We start from the raw sequence: 21,182 nt of genomic DNA on the forward strand, positions 1-21,182 counted from the left end.
TTTAAGTTCTAGGGTACATGTGCACAACATGCAGGTTTGTTACATATGTATACATGTGCCATGTTGGTGTGCTGCACCCATTAACTCGACATTTACATTAGGTATATCTCCTAATGCTATCCCTCCCCCCTCTCCTCTCCCAACAATAGGCCCCGGTGTGTGATGTTCCCCTTCCCATGTCCAAGTGATCTCACTGTTCAATTCCCACCTATGAGTGAGAACATGCAGTGTTTGGTTTTTTGTCCTTGCGATAGTTTGCTGAGAATGATGGTTTCCAACTGCATCCATGTCCCTACAAAGGACATTTTATGGCTGCATAGTATTCCATGGTGTATATGTGCCACATTTTCTTAATCCAGTCTGTCACTGATGGACATTTGGGTTGATTCCAAGTCTTTGCTGTTATGAATAGTGCCGCAATAAACATACGTGTGCATGTCTTTATAGCAGCATGATTTATAATCCTTTGGGTGTATCCCCAGTAATGGGATGGCTGGGTCATATGGTATTTCTAGTTCTATATCCTTGAGGAATCGCCACACTGTTTTCCACAATGGTTGAACTAGTTTACAATCCCACCAACAGTGTAAAAGTGTTCCTATTTCTCCACATCCTCTCCAGCACCTGTTGTTTCCTGACTTTTTAATGACTGCCATTCCAACTGGTGTGAGATGGTATCTCATTGTAGTTTTGATTTGCATTTCTCTGATGGCGAGTGATGATGAGCATTTTTTCATGTGTCTGTTGGCTGTATGAATGTGTCTTCTTTTGAGAAGTATCTGTTCATATCCTTTGCCCACTTTTTGATGGGGTTATTTGGTTTTTTTCTTGTAAATTTGTTTGAGTTCTTTGTAGGTTCTGGATATTAGCCCTTTGTCAGATGAGTAGATTGCAAAAATTTTCTCCCATTCTGTAGGTTGCCTGTTCACTCTGATGGTAGTTTCTTTTGCTGTGCAGAAGCTCTTTAGTTTAATTAGATCCCATTTGTCAATTTTGGCTTCTGTTGCCTTTGCTTTTGGTGTTTTAGACATGAAGTCCTTGCCCATGCCTATGTCCTGAATGGTATTACCTAAGTTTTCTTCTAGGGTTTTTATGGTTTTAGGTCTCACATTTAAGTCTCTAATCCATCTTGAATTAATTTTCGTATAAGGAGTAAGGAAAGGATCCGGTTTCAGCTTTCTACTTATGGCTAGCCAATTTTCCCAGCACCATTTATTAAATAGGGAATCCTTTCCCCATTTCTTGTTTTTGTCAGATTTGTCAAAGATTAGATGGCTGTAGATGTGTGGTATTATTTCTGAGGGCTCTGTTCTGTTCCATTGGTCTATATCTCTATTTTGGTACCAGTACCATGCTGTTTTGGTTACTGTAGCCTTGTAGTATAGTTTGAAGTCAGGTGGTGTGATGCCTCCAGCTTTGTTCTTTTGGCTTAGGATTGTCTTGGCAATGTGGGTCTTTTTGTTTCCATATGAACTTTAAAGCAGTTTTTTCCAATTCTGTGAAGAAAGTCATTGGTAGCTTGATGGGGATGGCATTGAATCTATAAATTACCTTGGGCAGTATGGCAATTTTCACAATATTGATTCTTCCCAAACTGGATCAAATTTCTACGGGGATTTTACTTGGTAATATAAGTCAGTCTATTATAAAAACTTTTCAGAAGACCAGAATAAACCAATGTAATTTAAAATAAGTACAACTTATTTAAAAGATATTTAAAAGTACAACTTAAGAAAAATCACCTTAACCTATATATCTAGAAATTTAAATAAATGCATTTTATTATTTTATAAATATCTAAAATAGATAATCATGACCAGTTGTGGTGGCTCACACCTGTATTCCCAGCACTTAGCACTTTGGGAGGCCGAGGCAGGCAGATCACTTGAAGCCAGGAGTTTGAGACCAGCCTGGCCAACATGGCAAAACTCCATCTCTACTTTAAAAATGTCAAAAAATTAGCCAGGTATGGTGGTGTGCATCTGTAGTCTCAGCTACTGGGGAGGATGAGGCATGAGAATCACTTGAACCCAGGAAGGGAAGGTTGCAGTGAGCTGAGATCATACCACTGCACTCCAGCCTGGGTGACAAGAGCAAAACTCCATTCCCCCCTCCCCCCAAAAAAAGATAATCGTTAAATTACAGTCACTGAAAAGTAAATTTATTGAAATTGTTTTCCACTGAAAAGAAATATTGTTATCAGTACTCTGTGTATGTAGAACTGGAATAAAAGTAACTATAATTTTTGGCTTTTGTAATTTAACTGAGACTAGGCATTGTGCTGTTGAGGTCCCTTACGTCAAAAGTTGGGGAGAATGTAGCTTATTTACATAGAAATAGAAAAAAGTCTGAAATAGATGAGAGAGAGAGAGATGAGGATTTAAATATTGGGGAAAAAAATAGATGGCAGAAAGTAGAGTACATCATGAGGCTGTAAGCAAGCAAGTCAAGATGTGGAAGAAGCAGATACAAAAATCACCCAGGTAAACATTACATATAAGAGATGCAGAAATAGAATTGTTTCTTATTTCCGTTAACCTCAAAGTCAAGAATATCTGTTCTGGTTTAGAGTAAAATTGAAACTGAAAAATGATTCTAAAACCTGAGTGATTGTCAATGCTGTAACTAAATTTTCCTTTTGTACAGAAGCAAATATGTCAAATAGAATTGTTTTTTGCCTTAGGCTTTGTATTTTTTCCCTCCCAAAGAAATGCATGTTGTTAACAGTGAAGAACCCCCAGGAGTAATGTCTTTACTTCATTGGTCCATAAGCAAATGAGAACAATCTTCTCCATCACTGGGAGTAATACCAGTCTCAATCATGAGACTTCTCTTTCCTGGTTCTCTTTCCCAAGCCTCATTTTTCTCCTCCGACAGTAACAAATTTTTCACGGATCGGAGTAAATGTTGTTTCTGGTAGACTAGGCAGTCACTAAAACTCAGAAACAAATTGGAGTTCCTTACAGAGAGTCATTCTCAATTCCAAACAGCTTTCTAAATGCTAGGAAAAGGGATCTTTTGACTCAGTAGGTAGGTGGAGATTCTCTGTTTCTCTCATCTTCTTCCCCTACCCTCCTTTTGGTGGTGTCACTTAGAACTTTGTGTCAAGCAATGTAAAGACTGCATTGGTACCTGTGGTAACAACATATTCTGCTGAGGCTGCTGAGGAAAAGTAGCTTCAAGAGACAGCGGCCAAATGCATTCACTGTCGGTAAGCTCTGCCCAGAAACAAGAAATGAGTTCAGTGAAAGGCCAAATTGATTAAATCATGTAATTAAAATTTTTAATTTAAAAAATGTTTAGCACAATCTGTAGCCCCTGGAGAGACATTTCTTAAAGAGAAATTATGCAGTTTTTCTCCTGACCAAAAGCCATTTTTTTCAGGACATAAAAAAGTGGAAAAGTGGGAAGATACCAAATGTGTCCAAATAAAAAGAGCCTTCATCTCCAGTGAGACTTTGAAAATGACTCTTTAGATCCACAGAAATGCAACCCTACTTTCCTTGGAGTTTTGGTATCTAGAAATAGCCTAGAACTGAATTATTTGTGTGGCTAATAAGTACCTACTCTTTAATTTCACCTCTGGTTGAAAAGGAACTTTTAAGTAGTAGTTACAATCATACCGGTCACCCGAGAGGCAATCAACCACTGTCACACAAACATCCTCCAAGTTAGGACAGATTAGGAGAAGAAGAGGTAGGTAGATGAAAATTATACCTTATAGAACTTTTGATTAGTGGTCAGTTATTGACAACATTGTTAGGCACCCACCAAACACCAATAGGAGGCTTTTGAGATTTCTGATGCTTATATTAATGATACATTAGTAATATATTAAGACACCCCTTTACTTTCCCTGCCTATCAAATGTATGCCTGCATCCCTACTAAACTTGTTTCAGTATGGTCTTTATGGCGGTAACATTAGTTATTGCTCTGGAACAAAATAAAAATGCACTGTTGAGGTTGTAAAAATTATATTGTGCAGAACAATCCAAAGAACAATTATATGAATATCTGCAGGCTCAAATCAAGTTGCACTCCTTTTACATAACTTTGCCAGTAATCTCATTCAGATGAATTCCAGGTACTCTTTTAAAACATATCTTAATTTATATATTACCATGTTATTTTTTTTGCAGAAAATCAGTAGAGCCATGCCTTTTGCTATACTTGGGAAAATAAGACTAAATACGTCCAATTAGAGTCACTGTCCCCGCAACTGCAAATTATTGATATAAGATAGAGATGGTATATACATATGTAGACTTGCTTATTAATAATTATTAGCCAATGCCAAATAAACCAAAGTACATGACCTGGAGGAAATCAAAAATTCCATGAAAATGAGACCTTTCAGAGGCAGCTCCATGATTTAATAATAGCAGTTGAATCAGGAAAAATGATTTGAAGAAATCAGTGAAACAATTTATTTAACAATCCATTTCAAATATTTATTTTGTTAATCTGAAGAGCTAGGATAATATATTTCTAATTGATTGATTTTAGTATTATTTAATTCATGGGTGTTTTTAAAGCTCATTCTATTTCTATTGTTATTAGACTTGTTCTCAGAAATAGCGGGGATAGGAGGTTGTGAAAATGTGAATGGAAAAAAATCTCTAACTGAAAGCAAAAATGACAGCTGAATAAAATACTGTTTAATTTACAGTCACTTTTGTATTGGATTTTTCTCAAGACAACATTATTCTTTAACTCACAAAGCATACCTTTATTTCCTAATACCAGTGCAACAATACAGCTGTCTGCAGTATTGAAGGACATCACCGTCACAAAATCGGGGATTGTTCTCACCCAGTCTTACTCTAAATTATTTCCTTAATAAAAGTGTAAACCCCCAAAATGTCTGTCAAAAAGCTATTAAGTCAGAGGTAGAAAATAAACTTGCCACAGATTAAAGCAATAGAAAAACTGGCAGATTAAAGTACTTACTCCATCAATATTTGACATAGATGTTCCTTAAAAACAAATGACTGTTCTCCAGAAAATTGAAATAACTCAATAGCATTTATGCTGTCTTTGGGGAGAAATCTAAAAGCAAAAATATGGAATTAATCCAATGCCATAAAAATGTTCCTGGTTGAGATGAACTGGCAGAGATCAAGGATAGTTGCCAGATAGAGATGTCAAAATTATAAGATTCCATTTCTTGCCACTTGGTCTTTATCTGACTTACTCTACTAGCTGTAGGTTCTTAGAAATCTTAAGGGTGAAATAAATTGTTGTCAAACTTTTATCGTTATTGTTAACATCTTCCATTTTGGGAATATACGTCAGCATCATCACAAAACAAACCATAGGTTGAAAAGTGTAGACTCATCCTCAGTTTCATCATTCAGCTACTAAGGATGCTCCATTGTTTTTTAATTTTGGTTAATAATTTCCTAAATCCGTAGCTATGTTTTGTTGGTTGACATTTAATCATAGGAGAATGTACTTATAGAGATTCAATATGCCAAAGATGACTGCCTCTGTATATCAGCCAGCGGCTATGCTAAGACACTTACACTGAAGTGAAAGGTCCTACCACCTCATTTTTTATCTGTCATTGGAGACACTTATATTACCAGTATCTGACTCCCAAAAAATTCAAGATCAGCAAATATTTTGAATGCCCTCTAAAAATACTGCGGTATGCCACCAGGATGAAATGTCACCAAAACCCCAGGACAGAAGGAACATCTTCCTGCCCCCTTTATTTTAAGCTGCAGAGCTTCCTTCCATATATTTGTGCAAGTTTGTCTTCTGGCACTGACATGGAAGAACATAGATTTTGGTATCGAGCTGGCCTAAATACAAGTAAAACAGGATGAAAAGATTCAGCTTAATAGGTTGTTATAATCAGAAAAATAATATCTACAGTACATACAGTAGGCACTGTACTAAGATGCTTAACATGCAAAACACTCTCATATCATCTTCACAACTTTATGGGGCGTGGAGTTAGGTGTATGAAACTGAGAGATAAGGATTGGAATCCAGTGTTGTCTGGGTATACAGCCTACTCTACCCACTAATTATTCCCCTCATTAATTTTATCCCACACACCCCACCCAACAAAAAAAATCAGAAAACATTATAGCATAGCCCATTGAAATATTAAATAACCTCAACACCAGGAATATATTTGATATATATGTAACTAGTACTTTTTGGCACGGCTTGGTATTTTTTTGTTGTTACATTTTCAAAAGAAAGAAACTCAAGCACTAGTCACATTTTTTAAAATAATTTTTGAGTCATCTTCAATTTGTTTTTATTGGTCTACGCAAATCAGAATTTTTAGAGATTTTGAAATGCATCTGTTTTCCAAACCTTCATGTTCTTTAATCTGAAACATTTACAAGTTCTTTATTGACCTTTGTGAATCTCAGAACAAAAAGAATCAGGAGGACTAAGCACAGTATAAACTTTAAAAGGTCTCTTAAGCACTAGAGGCTTCTTCTTCATATTGAATTTAGTTCATTTTGTTAATTTCATTTCTCAATAACATAGTACATCAGACTTCTTGAGTATATTCTTTGTGATTTCTGTCAATGCTTCTTGGTTGATGCTGTCACCGTTTTCCACAAGATAACCTGAGTCCTGTCACCAAAACTACCTGTGAAAGTGATACAACTGCACTGAATATTGACACATCCAGCAAAATGATAATTACACTAATACAGGGTACCTTGCATAGGTGATACACTAAACTATGTAGTAAACTGTAATAAAAAAAAAAAAACTCAGCTTTTTTTCTTAGTTCTTACTAAGATCTTGTCTTCTGTTTTCTTTTAAGCAAAAGTTCAGGAGAAATGTTCACCTTAACTTTGTCTTTATTGGACCTTGAGCATATTAAACTTTGCTTCTCGGTTTTCCCATCTAAGAAGAAAAGACAATGATGCTTATCTTATAGAGTGGCTTTGAAAATTAACCATGATTATGATGTAAAATACTTACCACAGTGCCTGTTATATAAGTGTTTAATTAATGGTAGCTATTATAATTTTTATTATTTTGGATATAAATCTATGTGAATTATGGATAAGGTAACTTTCATTTAGCTTTGTTCCTAACAATACGTTGTTAATGAGACCAAAGTCATGAGTTATCATCTCTTTGAATTACTTATCCATGAATACCGACTCCTCTCTTTACCTAGATGATTGTATTAAAAACATCTACAATGATGGGGATGGAGATATCTAGGGGTGAAAAAACAAAGATGAATCACAGCAACCTAAAATATTAGTCATGTTAATAGTGCAGAGTAGGTAGTATCATCTTGACTTATGGCAGAATGTATTTAGTTAGTTATTATATATTCTGTCCCCATCCATAAAAGAGGCCATGTCTCAACATCTGAAACAGAATGCATAATTTACTGCTTGCATACAAATAACTTGCAAGGTACAACCTCTCTGAGCTAAATAGGATTTCAGGAAGCAAGGAGCTCAGTGATTGGTGGATTTTCAGAAGTTAGACTATTTAAGAATAGTTGGCAAAACTTTCACTGGGAGAAGCGTGGTTACTTGAGTCAGACTGTTGCTGACTGGTTGACTTTCAAGTGCAGTTTCTAAAGCAAGTTGTTATTGATTAATTACAACAGGTTTAAAATCAGTTTTTTCCAGTGGTTATTTATTGCTGTAGCCAGACAGTTAGACCTTCACTCTTTGCACTGCAGATAAGAACTTTTTGTTCTCATTGCCATTAGAGTGCTATATCCCAAGCAATACACTCAGTGTATTACATTATCTTCTTTAATCTTCACAATATTCTCTTAAGCACTAATTATTATATCTGCATTTGCATCTGATAAGCAGAAATCTTAGGTACCTTGCATAAGATTGCATAACTAAAAAGTGATAAAGCAAGGAATAAAACTCAGGTTCGTTTGACTCCAAAGACTATATTATCTGTACTGTGTGTATAATTATTTTTTAATTAACTCCTGGCATTTCTGTAATCCCCTTCATTTCTTTAATTTTGCCATTTCAAGAATGCTATATAAATGGGGTCTGTATGTATGTAACCTTTTGGGATTGGCTTTTCCAGCATACTTCTCTGGAGATTTATTCAGGTTGTTGTATGTGTCAATAGTTCTTTCCTTTTTATTGCCAAGTAGTATTCCATGGTGTGGATATATCACAGTTTGTCTATCATTTACCCATGGAATGATATCTGGGTTATTTTCTATCTTTGGCTACTATGAAGAAAGTTGCTATAAACATCTGTGCGCACCTTTTTGTGTGAACCTGTCTTCATAAGTCTCTGGGATGAATGCCCAGGAATACAACTGCTGGATCATATGGTACTTGCATGTTCAGTTTGTAAAGAAACTACCAAACATTTTTCCAGAGTGTGTCTACCATTTGACATTGCCAGCAGCAATATGTGAGTAATTTAGTTTTTCCTCATCATCTCCTGCATTTGGTGTTGGCACTGTGTTTTGTCTTAGTCATTCTGTTAGGTATGTAGTGATATATACACTTAATGAAAATTAACTCAGATTATGAGGTGAATTATGCAAATATTGTGGTTTTAATTTGAATTTCCATAATGACAAATAATGTTGAACATCTTTTTATGTACTTATTTGCCTCTATCTGAATATCCTGTTTGGTAAAATGTCTCTTCGTATCTTTTGTCCGTGTTCTAAATGGATTGTTTAGCTTTTTACCGTTGAGCTTGAGAGTTCTTCATATATTCTAGGTACTATCCTTTATCAGATACATGATTTACAAGTATTTTCTCCAACTCTGTAGCTTGACTTTTTTTCATTCTCTTAGCATTTAACATTTAAGTCTGTGATCTATTTTGGGTTAATTTTGATATAAGATATGAGACATAAGTCGAAGTTCAATTATTGTGCTTGTGGCTGTCAAACTGGGCCAGCATCATCTGTTGCAAAGATTCTTTCCTACATTAAATTGCTTTTGCATCTTTGTCTCAAATCATTTGGACATATTTTTGTCGATCTATTTATCAGTTCTCTGCTCTATTTCATTAGTCTATGTGTCTATTCCTCTGCAAATACAGTAACACATGATCTTTCTTGATTACAACACTAATAAACTTCAAAATAGATAGACTGATTCCTCTCTATACTTCTTTTTCAAAGTTGTTTTAGCTATTGTAGATTCATTGTCTTTCTGAATTTTAGAATAATCATATGTATTAAGATATAAATCTTGCTAGAATTTTGGTAAGAATTAAACTGGTATATCAATTTGGAGAGAATCTTTAGTTTTTAAGTCTTTCATTCCATAAGTATAGTCTATCTCTCCACTTATTTAAATCTCCTTGGATATCTTCATCAGCATATAAGTGCAGTTTTAAGCTTATAAGTTTTATACAAGCTTTGCTTAATTTATACCTAAGTATTGCATTTTTGAATGATTATGTATGGTGTTGCATTTTAAATTTTGGTGTCCATGTGTTCATTGCTAGCATACATAAATACACTTGATTTGTGTATGTTTATCTTGTATCCCATGACCTTGCTAAACTCACTCATTAGTTTTAGATTTTTTTGGTTGCTGATTCTTTTGAGTTTTCTATCTAGACAATGTCATCTGTAAATAAGAGCAGATTCTTTCTTTCTTTTCAATCTTCATGTGTTTTACTTCCTTTTCTTCCATTATTTCACCGACTACAACTTTCAGCACTATGCTGAATAAGAGCAGTGATAGTGTACATTTATGTCTGCTCCCGATCTTAGTGGTAAAGCATTTGGTTTTTTGCCATTAAGTATATTAGCTATACATTTTTGTAGATGCTCTTTATTGAGTAGAGGAAGTTCCCCCTCTATTCCTATTTCTCTGAACACTTTAATCATGAATGGATGTTGAATTCCGTCAAATACTTTTTCTGCTTCCATTGATATGATCACAATTTTTCTTCTGTAGCCCATTAATATGGTGCATTACACTGGTTGATTTTCAAATATTGAACAAGTTTTGTATCACTAGAATAAACATCTCTTGGTCATGGTATATAATTCTTTTTATATATTGCTAAATTTTCATTGCCAATGTTTTATTAAGGATTTGTGCATCTATATTCAAGATGGATATTGGTTTATAGGGGTTTTTTCTTCCCTACTTCCTTCCTTTGTTTATTCCTTTATTTCTTTGTTTTGGTTTTTTGTTTTGTTTTGTTTTGTTTTTTGGTATCAGGGTAATGTCTGTTTCATAAAATAAAGAAGTGTTCTCTCTTTTGTTTTCTGAAATAGATTACATAGAATTGGTATGAATTTTTCTTTTTTCTTTTTTGAAACAGTCTCATTCTGTTGCCTAGGCTGGATTGCAGTGGTACAATCATAGCTCACTGTGATCCTCCTACTTCCACCTCTCGAGTAGCTAAGATGGCAGGTCTGCACCACCACCCTGGCTAATATTTTATTTAAAAATTTTAGAGATGGAGTCTTACTATTTTGCCCAAGCTGGAGAATTCTTAATTAAATATTTGGTAGAAATGTCCAGTGAAACCATCTGGGTCTGGATATTTTTTTCCTGGGAGTTTTAAATTACTGATTTTATTTCTTGATAGTTGTAGGGCTGTTCAAATTATCTATATTTTATATTGGGTGAGCTGTGGTAGTTTGTGTTTTTCAAGGAAGTAGTCCATTTCATTAGAGTTGTCAAATGTATGTATGTAGAGTTGTTTGTAGTATTACCTTTTTATTATTATGTCTAAAGGGTCTTAGTGATATCCTCTCTTCATTCCTAATTTTGGTTCATTTGTGTCTTCCTTCTTTTCTTCTTTCCAGTCTTGCTAGAAGTGTGTTGATTTTATTGATTTTTTCAAAGAAACCACTCTTTGTTTCATTAATTTGTCAGTTGTTATTCATTTTCAATTTCATTGATTTTTACTCTTCTGTTTATTAATTTCCTTCCTTTCATTTGCTTTGGGTTTATTTTGCTTTTCTTTTTTCTAGGCTCTTGACATGGGAGCTTAGTGATTAACTTGATACATCTTTTTTTCTAATACATGCAATTTACTGCTATTAATTTTCTTCAGCACTGCTCTAGCTGTTCCATGAATTTTGATATATTGTACTTTCACCTACTTAGAGTTTAAAATATTAATTTATTTCCTTTGAGATGTCCTCTTTGAACTGTGGATTATTTAGAAGTGTGTGTTTAGTTTTCAACTGTTTGAAGATTTTTGTTTTTTCTGTTACTAATTTTTAGTTTGATTCCATTAAGGTTAAAGAACACATTCTATATTATTTCAATTATTTTAAATTTGTTGAATTTTGTTGTCTGTTTCGGGATATGATCTATCTTCATAAATATTCTATAGGAACTTGAAGAGAATCTATATTCTATAAGTGATAATTGGATATGATTAGTTAATGGTATTGTTGAATTCTACATTTTTTATAATTTTCAGCCTAGTTTTTCCATCAGCTATTGAGAGAAGGGTGTTAAATTTGACTAACATTTAGATTTTTCTGTTTCTCTTTCAGTTCTATCAATTTTGCTTAAAATATTTGCAGCTCTGTTGTTTAATGTGTACACATGTAGGATTGCTACTTTTTTTGGTGAATTGAATCGTTTTTCATTATATAAAATCCCTCTCTGTCTCTCATAAAGGTTTGTTTGCACTGAAGTCTACTTTGTCTGGTATTAATATAGCCATTTTCCTTTTCTTTCATTAATATTTGCATGATGTATCTTTTTAGATTCTTTTACTTTCTACCTGCCCATATCATTATATTTGAAGTGATTTCTTATAATCTGCATATAGTTAAGTAATGTTCTTTAATCTGCTGTGCCAAAATCTATCAATTGAATTCGTGTATTTAGATTTCTTACGTTTAAAGTAAGAATTGATACATTAAGATTTAAGTCTCAACTTAATCTTTTGTTTTCTGTTTATGCTTGGTTTTTTTTAGCTTTTCTGTTTTCTTTTTCTTCCTTCCTGCAGGCCAGCTGAACATTTTTCAGAATTCCATTTTTATTTATACTGTTTTTAGTGTTATATAGTTAGTTTTGAGTATTTTATATTTATAACATTTTTAGTATGTCTCTTTGTATAGCTTTTTTTAGTGGGTGCTCTTGGTATTACATTATATATACATATTTTACAAGCGTCTACTGGTGTCATTGTTTACCAATTCAAGTGAAGTACAGAAACCCATTATGTTCATCCTCCTCTGTGAATAATTGTCTTAAATATTTCCTCTGCATGCATTTAAAGTCATATCAGATGGTGACATAATGTTTACTTCAATCATGAAACATAATTTCAAAAATTCAGGAGGGAAAAAAAGCTCATTGCATTTACCTGTATATTTTCTTACCATGTTCTTTCTTTCTTCCTAATGTTACAAGGTTTTTCTTTTACCATTTCCTTTCTATTTAGGAAACATCCTTTAGACATTATTCTAAGATAGGTCTGGTAGCAACAAATTATCTTTGTTTTCTTTCACTTGAGAGTGTCTTTTGATTTCCCTTTCATAGCTAAAGAATATATTCACAGGTATAGAATTTCAGGCTGACAGTTCTTTTCTTTCTGCCTTTGAAAAATATTAGGCCACTACTTCTGTCATCCATGGTTCTCAATAAGATACCCACTGTTAGGCAGTCTTCTTCCTCTATATGTGAGGTGTCGATTTTTCCTCTGGCTGCTTCTAAGATTTTTTCTTGTCTTTAGTTTTCAGAAGTTTAATTATACTGTGTCTATATTAGTGCATTCTCACATTGCTATGAAGTAATACCCAACACTGGGTAATTTATAAAGGAAGGAGATTTACTTGACTCAGTTCCACATTGCTAGGGAGTCCTCAGGAAACTTACAATCATGGTGGAAGGCAAAGGAGAAGCAGGCACTTTCTTCAAAGGGTGGCAGGACAGACTGACTGCAAGCAGGGGAAATGCCAGATGCTTATAAACCCATCACATCTCATAATACCCACTCACTATCAGAACAGCATAGGAGAAACTGCCCCCATGATCCAGTTACCTCCACCTGGTCCCGCCCTTGACATGTGGGGATTATAGGGATTGTGAGGATTACAATTCAAGATGAGATTTTGGTGGGGACACAGCCAAACTATATCAGAGTCTATTCATAGATTTCCTTGGGTTTGTTCTATGTGGAACTCTTACTTCTTGAATCTGCTTCTTGCTTGCTTATTGAATTCTTGCTTCTTGAATCTGTAAGTTTATTTCTCTTACCAAATTTCAGAATTTTAAGCCATTATTTTATCATGTAATTTTTCAGCCCCAACTCCTTTCTTCTCTCCTCATGATAACGTGATTATTAGAACTTTTGTATAGTCCCACAGGTCCCTAAGACTCTGCTTATATTTTTGTCAACGTGTTTTCTCTCTGTTATTCAGATTGAATAATTTATATTGTCCTGTCTACCAGTTCACTGTTTCTCTCCTCTGTTTTCTACAATCTGCTGTTAAACCTATTCACTGACTGAGTTTTTGATTTGTTATTTATTTTCAGCTCTAAAATCTCCATTTGTTTCTTCTTTATATCTTCTGTTTCTTTCCTGAGACTCTTTTTAATTTTTATGTATTTTTTACTGACATGGTCTTACTCTGTCTCCCAGGCTAGAGTGCAGTGATGTGATCAGAGCTCATTGCAGCCTGGACCTCCTGAGCTCAGGTGATCCTCCCACCTCAGCCTCCCGAGTAGCTGGCACACATCACCACACCTGGCTAAGTTTTTTTATTTCTTAAAAGACAGGGTTTCGCCATGTTGTCCAGTCTGATCTTGAACTCCTGTCCTCAACTGATACACCTGCCTCGGCTTCCCAAAGTGCTGGGGTTATAGGGTTGAGCTACAATGCCCGAGATCTTTGCTGAGACTTTATATTTCTTTGCTGAAGGTTTCCAGTTTTCCTTTGGTTTCAAGTGTGTGTGTGTAATTGATCATGGAAGCATTTTTAAGTGGCTGTCTTAAAAGTAAGATAATTCTAACATCTTTGTCCTCTCAGTATGAGCATCTATCGATTGTCTTTTTTTATTTGGTTTGAGATCTTCCTGATTCTTGGTATGATGAGTGATTTTTTTATTAAAACCTGGGCACTTTTATATTATGTTATAAAACTCTGTATCTTACTTAAAGCTTCTGTTTTAGCTGCCTTTCTCTGATACCACTCCAGTTGGGGAAGCGTGTGGTGCCGCCTTGTTATGGCCAGGTGAAGGTAGAAGTCCAATTTTCCAATTCAGCTTCCAGTGACAGTTGAGTCAAAGGCTCTTTATCATTGCTAAGTGAGGATGGAAGTTTCATCTCCCCACATGGTCTCCATTTAGTGGGGGTAGCATCATTACCACTGGATGATGAGGAAAGTCTTGACTCTCTACTAGGCCTTCTCTGACACCACCTCATTAGTAAGGTAAAGGGTGCTTCATTACTGCTGGGTAGGAGTGGAAGTCCAAACTCCTTGTGTGGTCACCACTGACACCACTGAAGAAGAGGGGCTTATTACTAGTTGATGGGAATGAATGCTGTGCACCTACTTGCCTTTCCTAACACCACTCTAGCAAAAGTGTTTGTGTGCCTTGTGACATCCTCACAAGGGTAGAAGTCTAGGTTCAACACTTGACTTTTGCTGGCATTGTTCGGGGTAGGGCTACAGTTTTTCTCTATGGTGTTCAGTGGAGGAGTTATTGTCTAAAAGCATTCTGTCTTGTTAGACTGCATCTTTCCTATTCATTGGTTAGAGAGAGTAGACTTTTGTTGGAGCATTGTTTATACTTATTGGTATTTTCAGATTGTCTGCTTCTTCAGCTCCAAGTCTGTGATATGTGACACAAAAATAAGCCCAGAGAACTTACCACCATGCTGTGACTTGTTCCCCAGGTCCCTAGCTAGTCTGCCTTCTCTTTATTATTCATAGTCTTCTTACATTTATGTGTAATGCCCAAGGTTTTTTAGTTGTACTTCATGGAAGAAATAGGGCAAAGTACATCTACCCCATCTACCTGGAAGCAGATGTTCTACTGGCCTAATTTTTAACAACTAACCTGCATTTTAAAAAAAGTGGGGGTGCCACGGAAAACACGATGTGAATAGAAAGTAATAGGCCTGGGTTTTGTTGTTATTGTTGTTTTATAAAATTACTGATACTGACTTATTTATACGAGTGCTAATTCCTCGAAATCAGTAAGTAAAATATGCTTTGGAGATGATTCTGCTTCCACACATTTTAAGAACTCTTTTGGATTTAATTTTAGAGAATGAATTATGTTCTTTTGAACATTCTCAGTGGTGTAAATTGTAATCTTTTAAGGCAGTGTTTTATTTTTGGAAGCAAGCCCAGGTGGTTCAAGAGCCAAGATGGGTAATAAAACAGATGACCAAATTGGGTAACATAATACACTTCTCAGTCTAACACTCTTTTTTAAAAGAACGGCGTAAACCAAATCATTTTTACAGTGATAAAGCTATGTCTTTTATATTATACAAAACCTCCCAAATACTTCCAACTTTCATATAATAAGCCTGATTCGCTGTGGGATGAATTTTGCATGAACAGTGCCATTTGCTATCAAATCAACAATTCTTTTCTGTGGTTTTTGACATAAGTATTTTCTTGGGTCCTATAGATATTGGAGTTTTCCCTGTAAACTTTGACAGTTTTTAGGGGGTCAACTTCAAAACAACATATTCCATCACTCTTCTCCTCAAATACTTGTTATTTTTTACAACCAACTTCCCCTTGAAAGTTCCAAACAAATGTCAGATCTTCTCTGTTTCTTTTTACTATTCAAAATGTGTAGCACAAGCTTTACAGAAACCTTCATGTTCAAATTTCCCTTCAGTATGAGTCAGTGTTCTCACAGCTAACCCTCTGCATGAATAAGTCTAATCTCTTACATTTTCTGCATTTTCATCAGTTCTTTGAACTTCATCATGAACATCCTTATTACTTTTCTCAAGCCTTTGTGCCAGTAAAAAACAACTTCCTCTTTATAGTCCTTCTGAACCATTATTGTCCCTCTAGATGTCTTGTCATTTACGTTTGTTTAACTTTACAAAAAAACTGTGTTAATTCTTTGCTTTCTACAGCTGTCATTCCCCAACGTCATTCATCACAGCCTATAGCCCAAGAGAGACAAAAAACTGCTGCTGCTACTGCTGCTGCTGCTGCAAACAGAATGACTTTACAGCATGTTCCTTTCATGCCTATTGTTTGTTTTGCCAAGCCATCTAAGAGCATAAGCTTAATTACTTCATAGTAATAGATTACTAAATACAAAAGCATCATCCTATTTGCTTAACTATAAAGCTCAAAGTCACATGTGCAACATCTAAAACAGATGATAGACCTAATCCACTAAGTAGGAAATTGCCTTTTGGCAAATTAAAGAGCTGCTAAAGAAATTGAATAATATATGCTCTCGCTGAACAACTTGATCCTTTTGTTCCTTTTCATGGTTCCTTTTCACTTCATGGTTCAACTAATCGGGGTGGGTGTCAATTTGCGGGGAAAGGGTTGCAGTATAATGTAGTGTTTAAAAGGACAACCTTTGATAGACAGACTTGGTTCAAATGATGGTGCTGTCAGGTTACCAGTTGTATTACTTGGGAAATTTACTTAACCTCTTCCACCCATAGTTTTGTCCTCAGTAAAATTGGATAATAAAAATTACTTCTTAACACTGTTGTAAAGTTTAAAGAGGTAATATGTATATGGTGTTTTAGCACATTTGCACTGAGTGTTTGGGTGGTAGCTATTATTTATTAAATGCCAGTTACTGTGTCAGTCATTAAAAACTGTAAGTAAAATATGATGCTTGCTCTCAAAGAGTTCAAAATCAGCATAATCTTGAGCTCACATCCTGTCCTATTAGAAGAAAAAATACACCCGAAAAGTAAGTCTGAAGGCTATTACACCGGGAGTTCAAGGCTGCAGTGAGCTATGATCACACCACTGTACTCCAGCCCGGGCGACAGAGTAAGCCTCTGTGTCTACAAATAAAAATTAAAATTAAATTCAAATAACAAAGGCTATTATAGTTCTCCAATATATAGCATTTGCTTTTCACCCTTGAATAGACTAGCACTATAATACTCTAATCAACAAAGTAATCCATAAGCAGTTATTCATTTTCTCATGTAGATTATATTTCATGGAACCAAGCTATGTTCTGGATCCTTCTAAGTTTGTCTGGGTGGAAAAATGCTTTGCTTATCTATATGATCACTTTCAATTAAACTGCCAGTTGTCACTTGCACTGGTTCAAGCACTGACTGAAGACCCATGAATATTCTGCCAGTGGAAGCAGATATAAACTTAAAAATCAGTTGATTTCTCAGTAGCCAGGCCAGTCACCCTCAGTCAGATAGTTCCACCCCCAGCTCCTCTGACTCCTGAAATCATTTTCTCTAGCTATGTAACTGGGCATGCCAGTGAGTTCATTCAAAATACAGCAGCGCAGGCCAAGCACTGTGGCTCAAGCCTTTAATCCCAGCACTTTGGGAGGCTGAGGCCGGTGGATCACTTAAGGTTAGGAGTTCGAGACCAGCCTGGCCAACATGGTGAAACCCTGTCTCTGCTAAAAATACAATTAGCTGGACATGGTGATGCAGGCCTGTAATCCCAGCTACTTGGGAGGCTAAGGCAGAAGAATCACTTGGACCTGGGAGACGGAGGATGCAGTGCACCAAGATCGTGCCACTGCACTCCAGCCTGGGCAACAGAGAAAAGACTCCGTTGCCAAGAAAAAAAAAAAAAAATACAGCAGATCAGAATGTGATACTGAGCTTATCATGGCTGTCCTCTCCTCCAAACAAAAACACAATGCAACTTACACCCCCTGGAAAAAAAAGAAAAGATATTCCATGGCAGCAAGCAAGAATTGAATTTGCAATAAGGAAAAACTTGACCACAAGGGTGTTCAATGTTCTAGAATGGCTGAAAAGGCTGAAATATCTTCTTTCATTAAGATTTCTGAGAAGGGAATAGATATAATGGAGAAATACAGATTTGCCCTTTATGAGGTTATCTTAGTTGTATTTATGAGGTTATAGATCTGTAATCACTGGATATGTGTTGGACAGAGTTGGATTGATAATTGATTTCACATTGTGCTGGTATAGTCTGAAGCCCTTTTTTGCATCTTTTCCTCCAGTTTCTCATGTCTGAGATATCTTTACTGTTTTTGAATGTAAATAATTGTAAATGATACCAAGACAGTCAATTGGACATCTAAAATATAATCAAATGGTTGTTTGTTTTGCCTTACATATTGCCAAATTATAATTTTGAATATTTTCTTTTGAAATTGTCTCTTGTTTGGAATCCAGTAGTATATTTTTCCTCTGCAAATGATTTTTCATTATCACTGTAGTATTTTTTATGTTGCTCTTCTTTAAAAACTTTAAAATAATTAAATTTAATCTCTTCCGTGAATACTTATTTAATAATTATCTTTTTATGACTCCAACCTAACTTTTTCATAGTAATCAAAAATCTTGATTAGTCAGGAAATTTCACAAGCTTTCCTAGCTAATGAATTCAAAGATGAAATTCACTTTTGAATTCATGTCACCTATCCTTAAAAGATCAATAGGAAAGAAAATGAATTCAGGAAATAAATCCCCACATCTTTCAATAGTAATGGGTGAAGTACTAAGCACAACATTAAAATATATGTTTAAAATTATTCATGATCAGCATTCATTTTCCATGTTAGACTTCCATGTTAAGCCATTCTCAGTTTAGAAAGGCATATTCTGGCTTACCAGCTCACACACAAAACTGCTTGCTTGGTTGGTAGAAAAGACATCAGATAGAATGACGCAAGGAGCTGGTGCTAAAATGAAGGTGAGAAAACAGGAGTCAACAAAGAAGTAGGGGTATGATCATATCATTTAAAGACGAGAGACCGCAGCAAGCATACCCTCTCTCCTCCACCTTTAAGAATTTAGAAATTATCATTATCCGTTTAAATAAGGGGTGCTGATTAATCCATCTGGAAGCTCATGACCAGATGATCTTCTGCAGAGAGAGCTCATTTTGAAGACGTTTCCATAGCTAGTGCCCCCACAGGAATTTATCACATGATTAATTTTTAATGTAACTTAGAGATTTCAAAGGCTGTATTTGAATAATGGTGATAATTGATAAATATTGGTTATACTCATCTGAACAAACTTAGTTGCTTCTGAATCAGAAAACTGTTTCCAGCATTTCCCCCCTGGTGTTACATATATTGACATCTCTCTGTCTCTCTCTGGTATATTTCAAGATGAAATACCAGATACAGCTTCCCTTTAAGTTGTGACTTAATTTTCTTCCTGAGATTTTTCAAACTGAATTTTGTTCCTTTAAAGTGAGGTTAAAATTATCTCTGGCAAGCCAGTAGATGACTATGAATATATTTAATGTGACCTTGCTCCAATATTAACATTTTCACAAACCGCAGTAGGCAGACCCTTACTGTTTCTTCATTATCCCTTCCGGCCATGACTGAGAGCCCAAATGGTGCCGCTTTACCAGAGAAGTATTCTGTACATGCTTTCTACTTTAATCACATCCTTTCAGCACCATGAATCTTTGCCTGACAGATTATCTTCTCCACAGGCAGGCAGCCATATCCAGACGTTGATGGGGTCCCAAAGCCTTCAGCATCGCAGCCGGGAGCAGCAGCCATATGAAGGAAATATAAACAAAGTGACCATTCAGCAATTTCAGTCACCATTGCCTATTCAGATCCCCTCTTCACAGGCCACCCGGGGACCTCAACCTGGACGGTGCTTAATTCAAACGAAAGGGCAAAGGAGTATGGATGGATATCCAGAGCAGGTGAGAAGTGTTTATTACTGATGAATTTTCAGGAAAGAAAAGTCCAAACAATCCATGGTGTGCCTTCCCTCGTTAATGTGGTCCAGGACACAATGCCATCACCACGTTGAATGGGGTAGGGTCCTCTTTGTGGGGATTTTTATCCTTCTTTCCAGTGGTTAAGTACTACAACATAATAGGGATTTATAGTTGGTAAAATACCCGTTTTACAAAAGGAAAAATTGATGGGGTGGAATAATTTTTCCAGTACTATCCTACACCCTGTCCTACCCACTCCTGACTCCAATTTAGCTCTACAGTACAGATTTTGAATGTTATAAAGGACTTCAATGGATTAGGTATATTTACCAAGTCCTCTGGTGAAACCTACAGTGTGAAAGTAAACTGTTTTATTTCCCCCATCTGTGGGAAGATATCTTTTAAAAGTCCTATCTTCGGATTGTTGAATGGTGCAGAAATAAAGCTTTGCTGTGAAGATGTGAAGATAACTATAAAGAACAGTTAGAAAGGAAATGTTTCTGACATGCTTCAAGTTACTGATAAATGCCATGTAGCGAAAAACAATTGCATTCTTCACACCTATCTAAAATTAGGGTTTGCTTTTCCATTGTAGAATCTGTTTTAGTTCCTTAGGACTGGAAAACTGAATGGGATTGCATCTGTTGAACTATATTAATCTTAGAAAGTAAAACATTTAGGCCGGGCGCGGTGGCTCAAGCCTGTAATCCCAGCACTTTGGGAGGCCGAGACGGGCGGATCACGAGGTCAGGAGATCGAGACCATCCTGGCTAACACGGTGAAACCCCGTCTCTACTAAAAAATACAAAAAACTAGCCGGGCGAGGTGGCGGCGCCTGTAGTCCCAGCTACTCGGGAGGCTGAGGCAGGAGAATGGCGTAAACCCGGGAGGCGGAGCTTGCAGTGAGCTGAGATCCGGCCACTGCACTCCAGCCCGGGCCACAGAGCAAGACTCCGTCTCAAAAAAAAAAAGAAAGTAAAACATTTAGATCTTAATACATTCTTAAAATTAATTTCTCTTATTTCATTATTCAGATAGATAGGCTACATTCCTACTGACTTTTCTAACTTTTAATATGGTCTATAAAAGCTTCATTTTATTATTACTTATCAAAGTTTTACGTATCTCCTCACCTGACTTTCTAAACATATCAAAATTAACTTCATTCTCCAGATTTTACCTTTATATTGTTAAGAGCCATTTATCATTTGGATTCCAGGGGCTTTAAACATCTCCTCTATTTCTTAATATCCTTCTTGAAGCCTAGATTATGTACTAATCATTCTCAGAATCATAGGTACTTTTTAAAGATAATTTTCTCCCTCTCCTGCCTTAATCTAGGTCAAGTGTTGAATTTAAGGTATTATAAACCAGACAGGTGCC

At 35.7% G+C, this 21,182-nt stretch overlaps 1 protein-coding gene across 7 annotated transcripts in view; it reads left to right on the top strand.

Moving 5' to 3' along the window:
• The window catches only part of LRRC7 (leucine rich repeat containing 7), a 553,086-nt gene that overhangs the window by 485,308 nt on the left and 46,596 nt on the right, over nucleotides 1-21,182 (top strand). For all 7 annotated transcript variants that reach the window (XM_017962453.3, XM_017962449.2, XM_021942826.2 and 4 more), the window contains one exon: nucleotides 19,560-19,781. In XM_017962453.3, the coding sequence (XP_017817942.1) occupies nucleotides 19,560-19,781 (222 nt within the window). The remainder of the gene's footprint in view (nucleotides 1-19,559; nucleotides 19,782-21,182) is intronic.

The sequence above is a fragment of the Papio anubis genome, chromosome 1 (genome assembly GCF_008728515.1).
Source record: "Papio anubis isolate 15944 chromosome 1, Panubis1.0, whole genome shotgun sequence".
Lineage (NCBI taxonomy): Eukaryota > Metazoa > Chordata > Mammalia > Primates > Cercopithecidae > Papio > Papio anubis.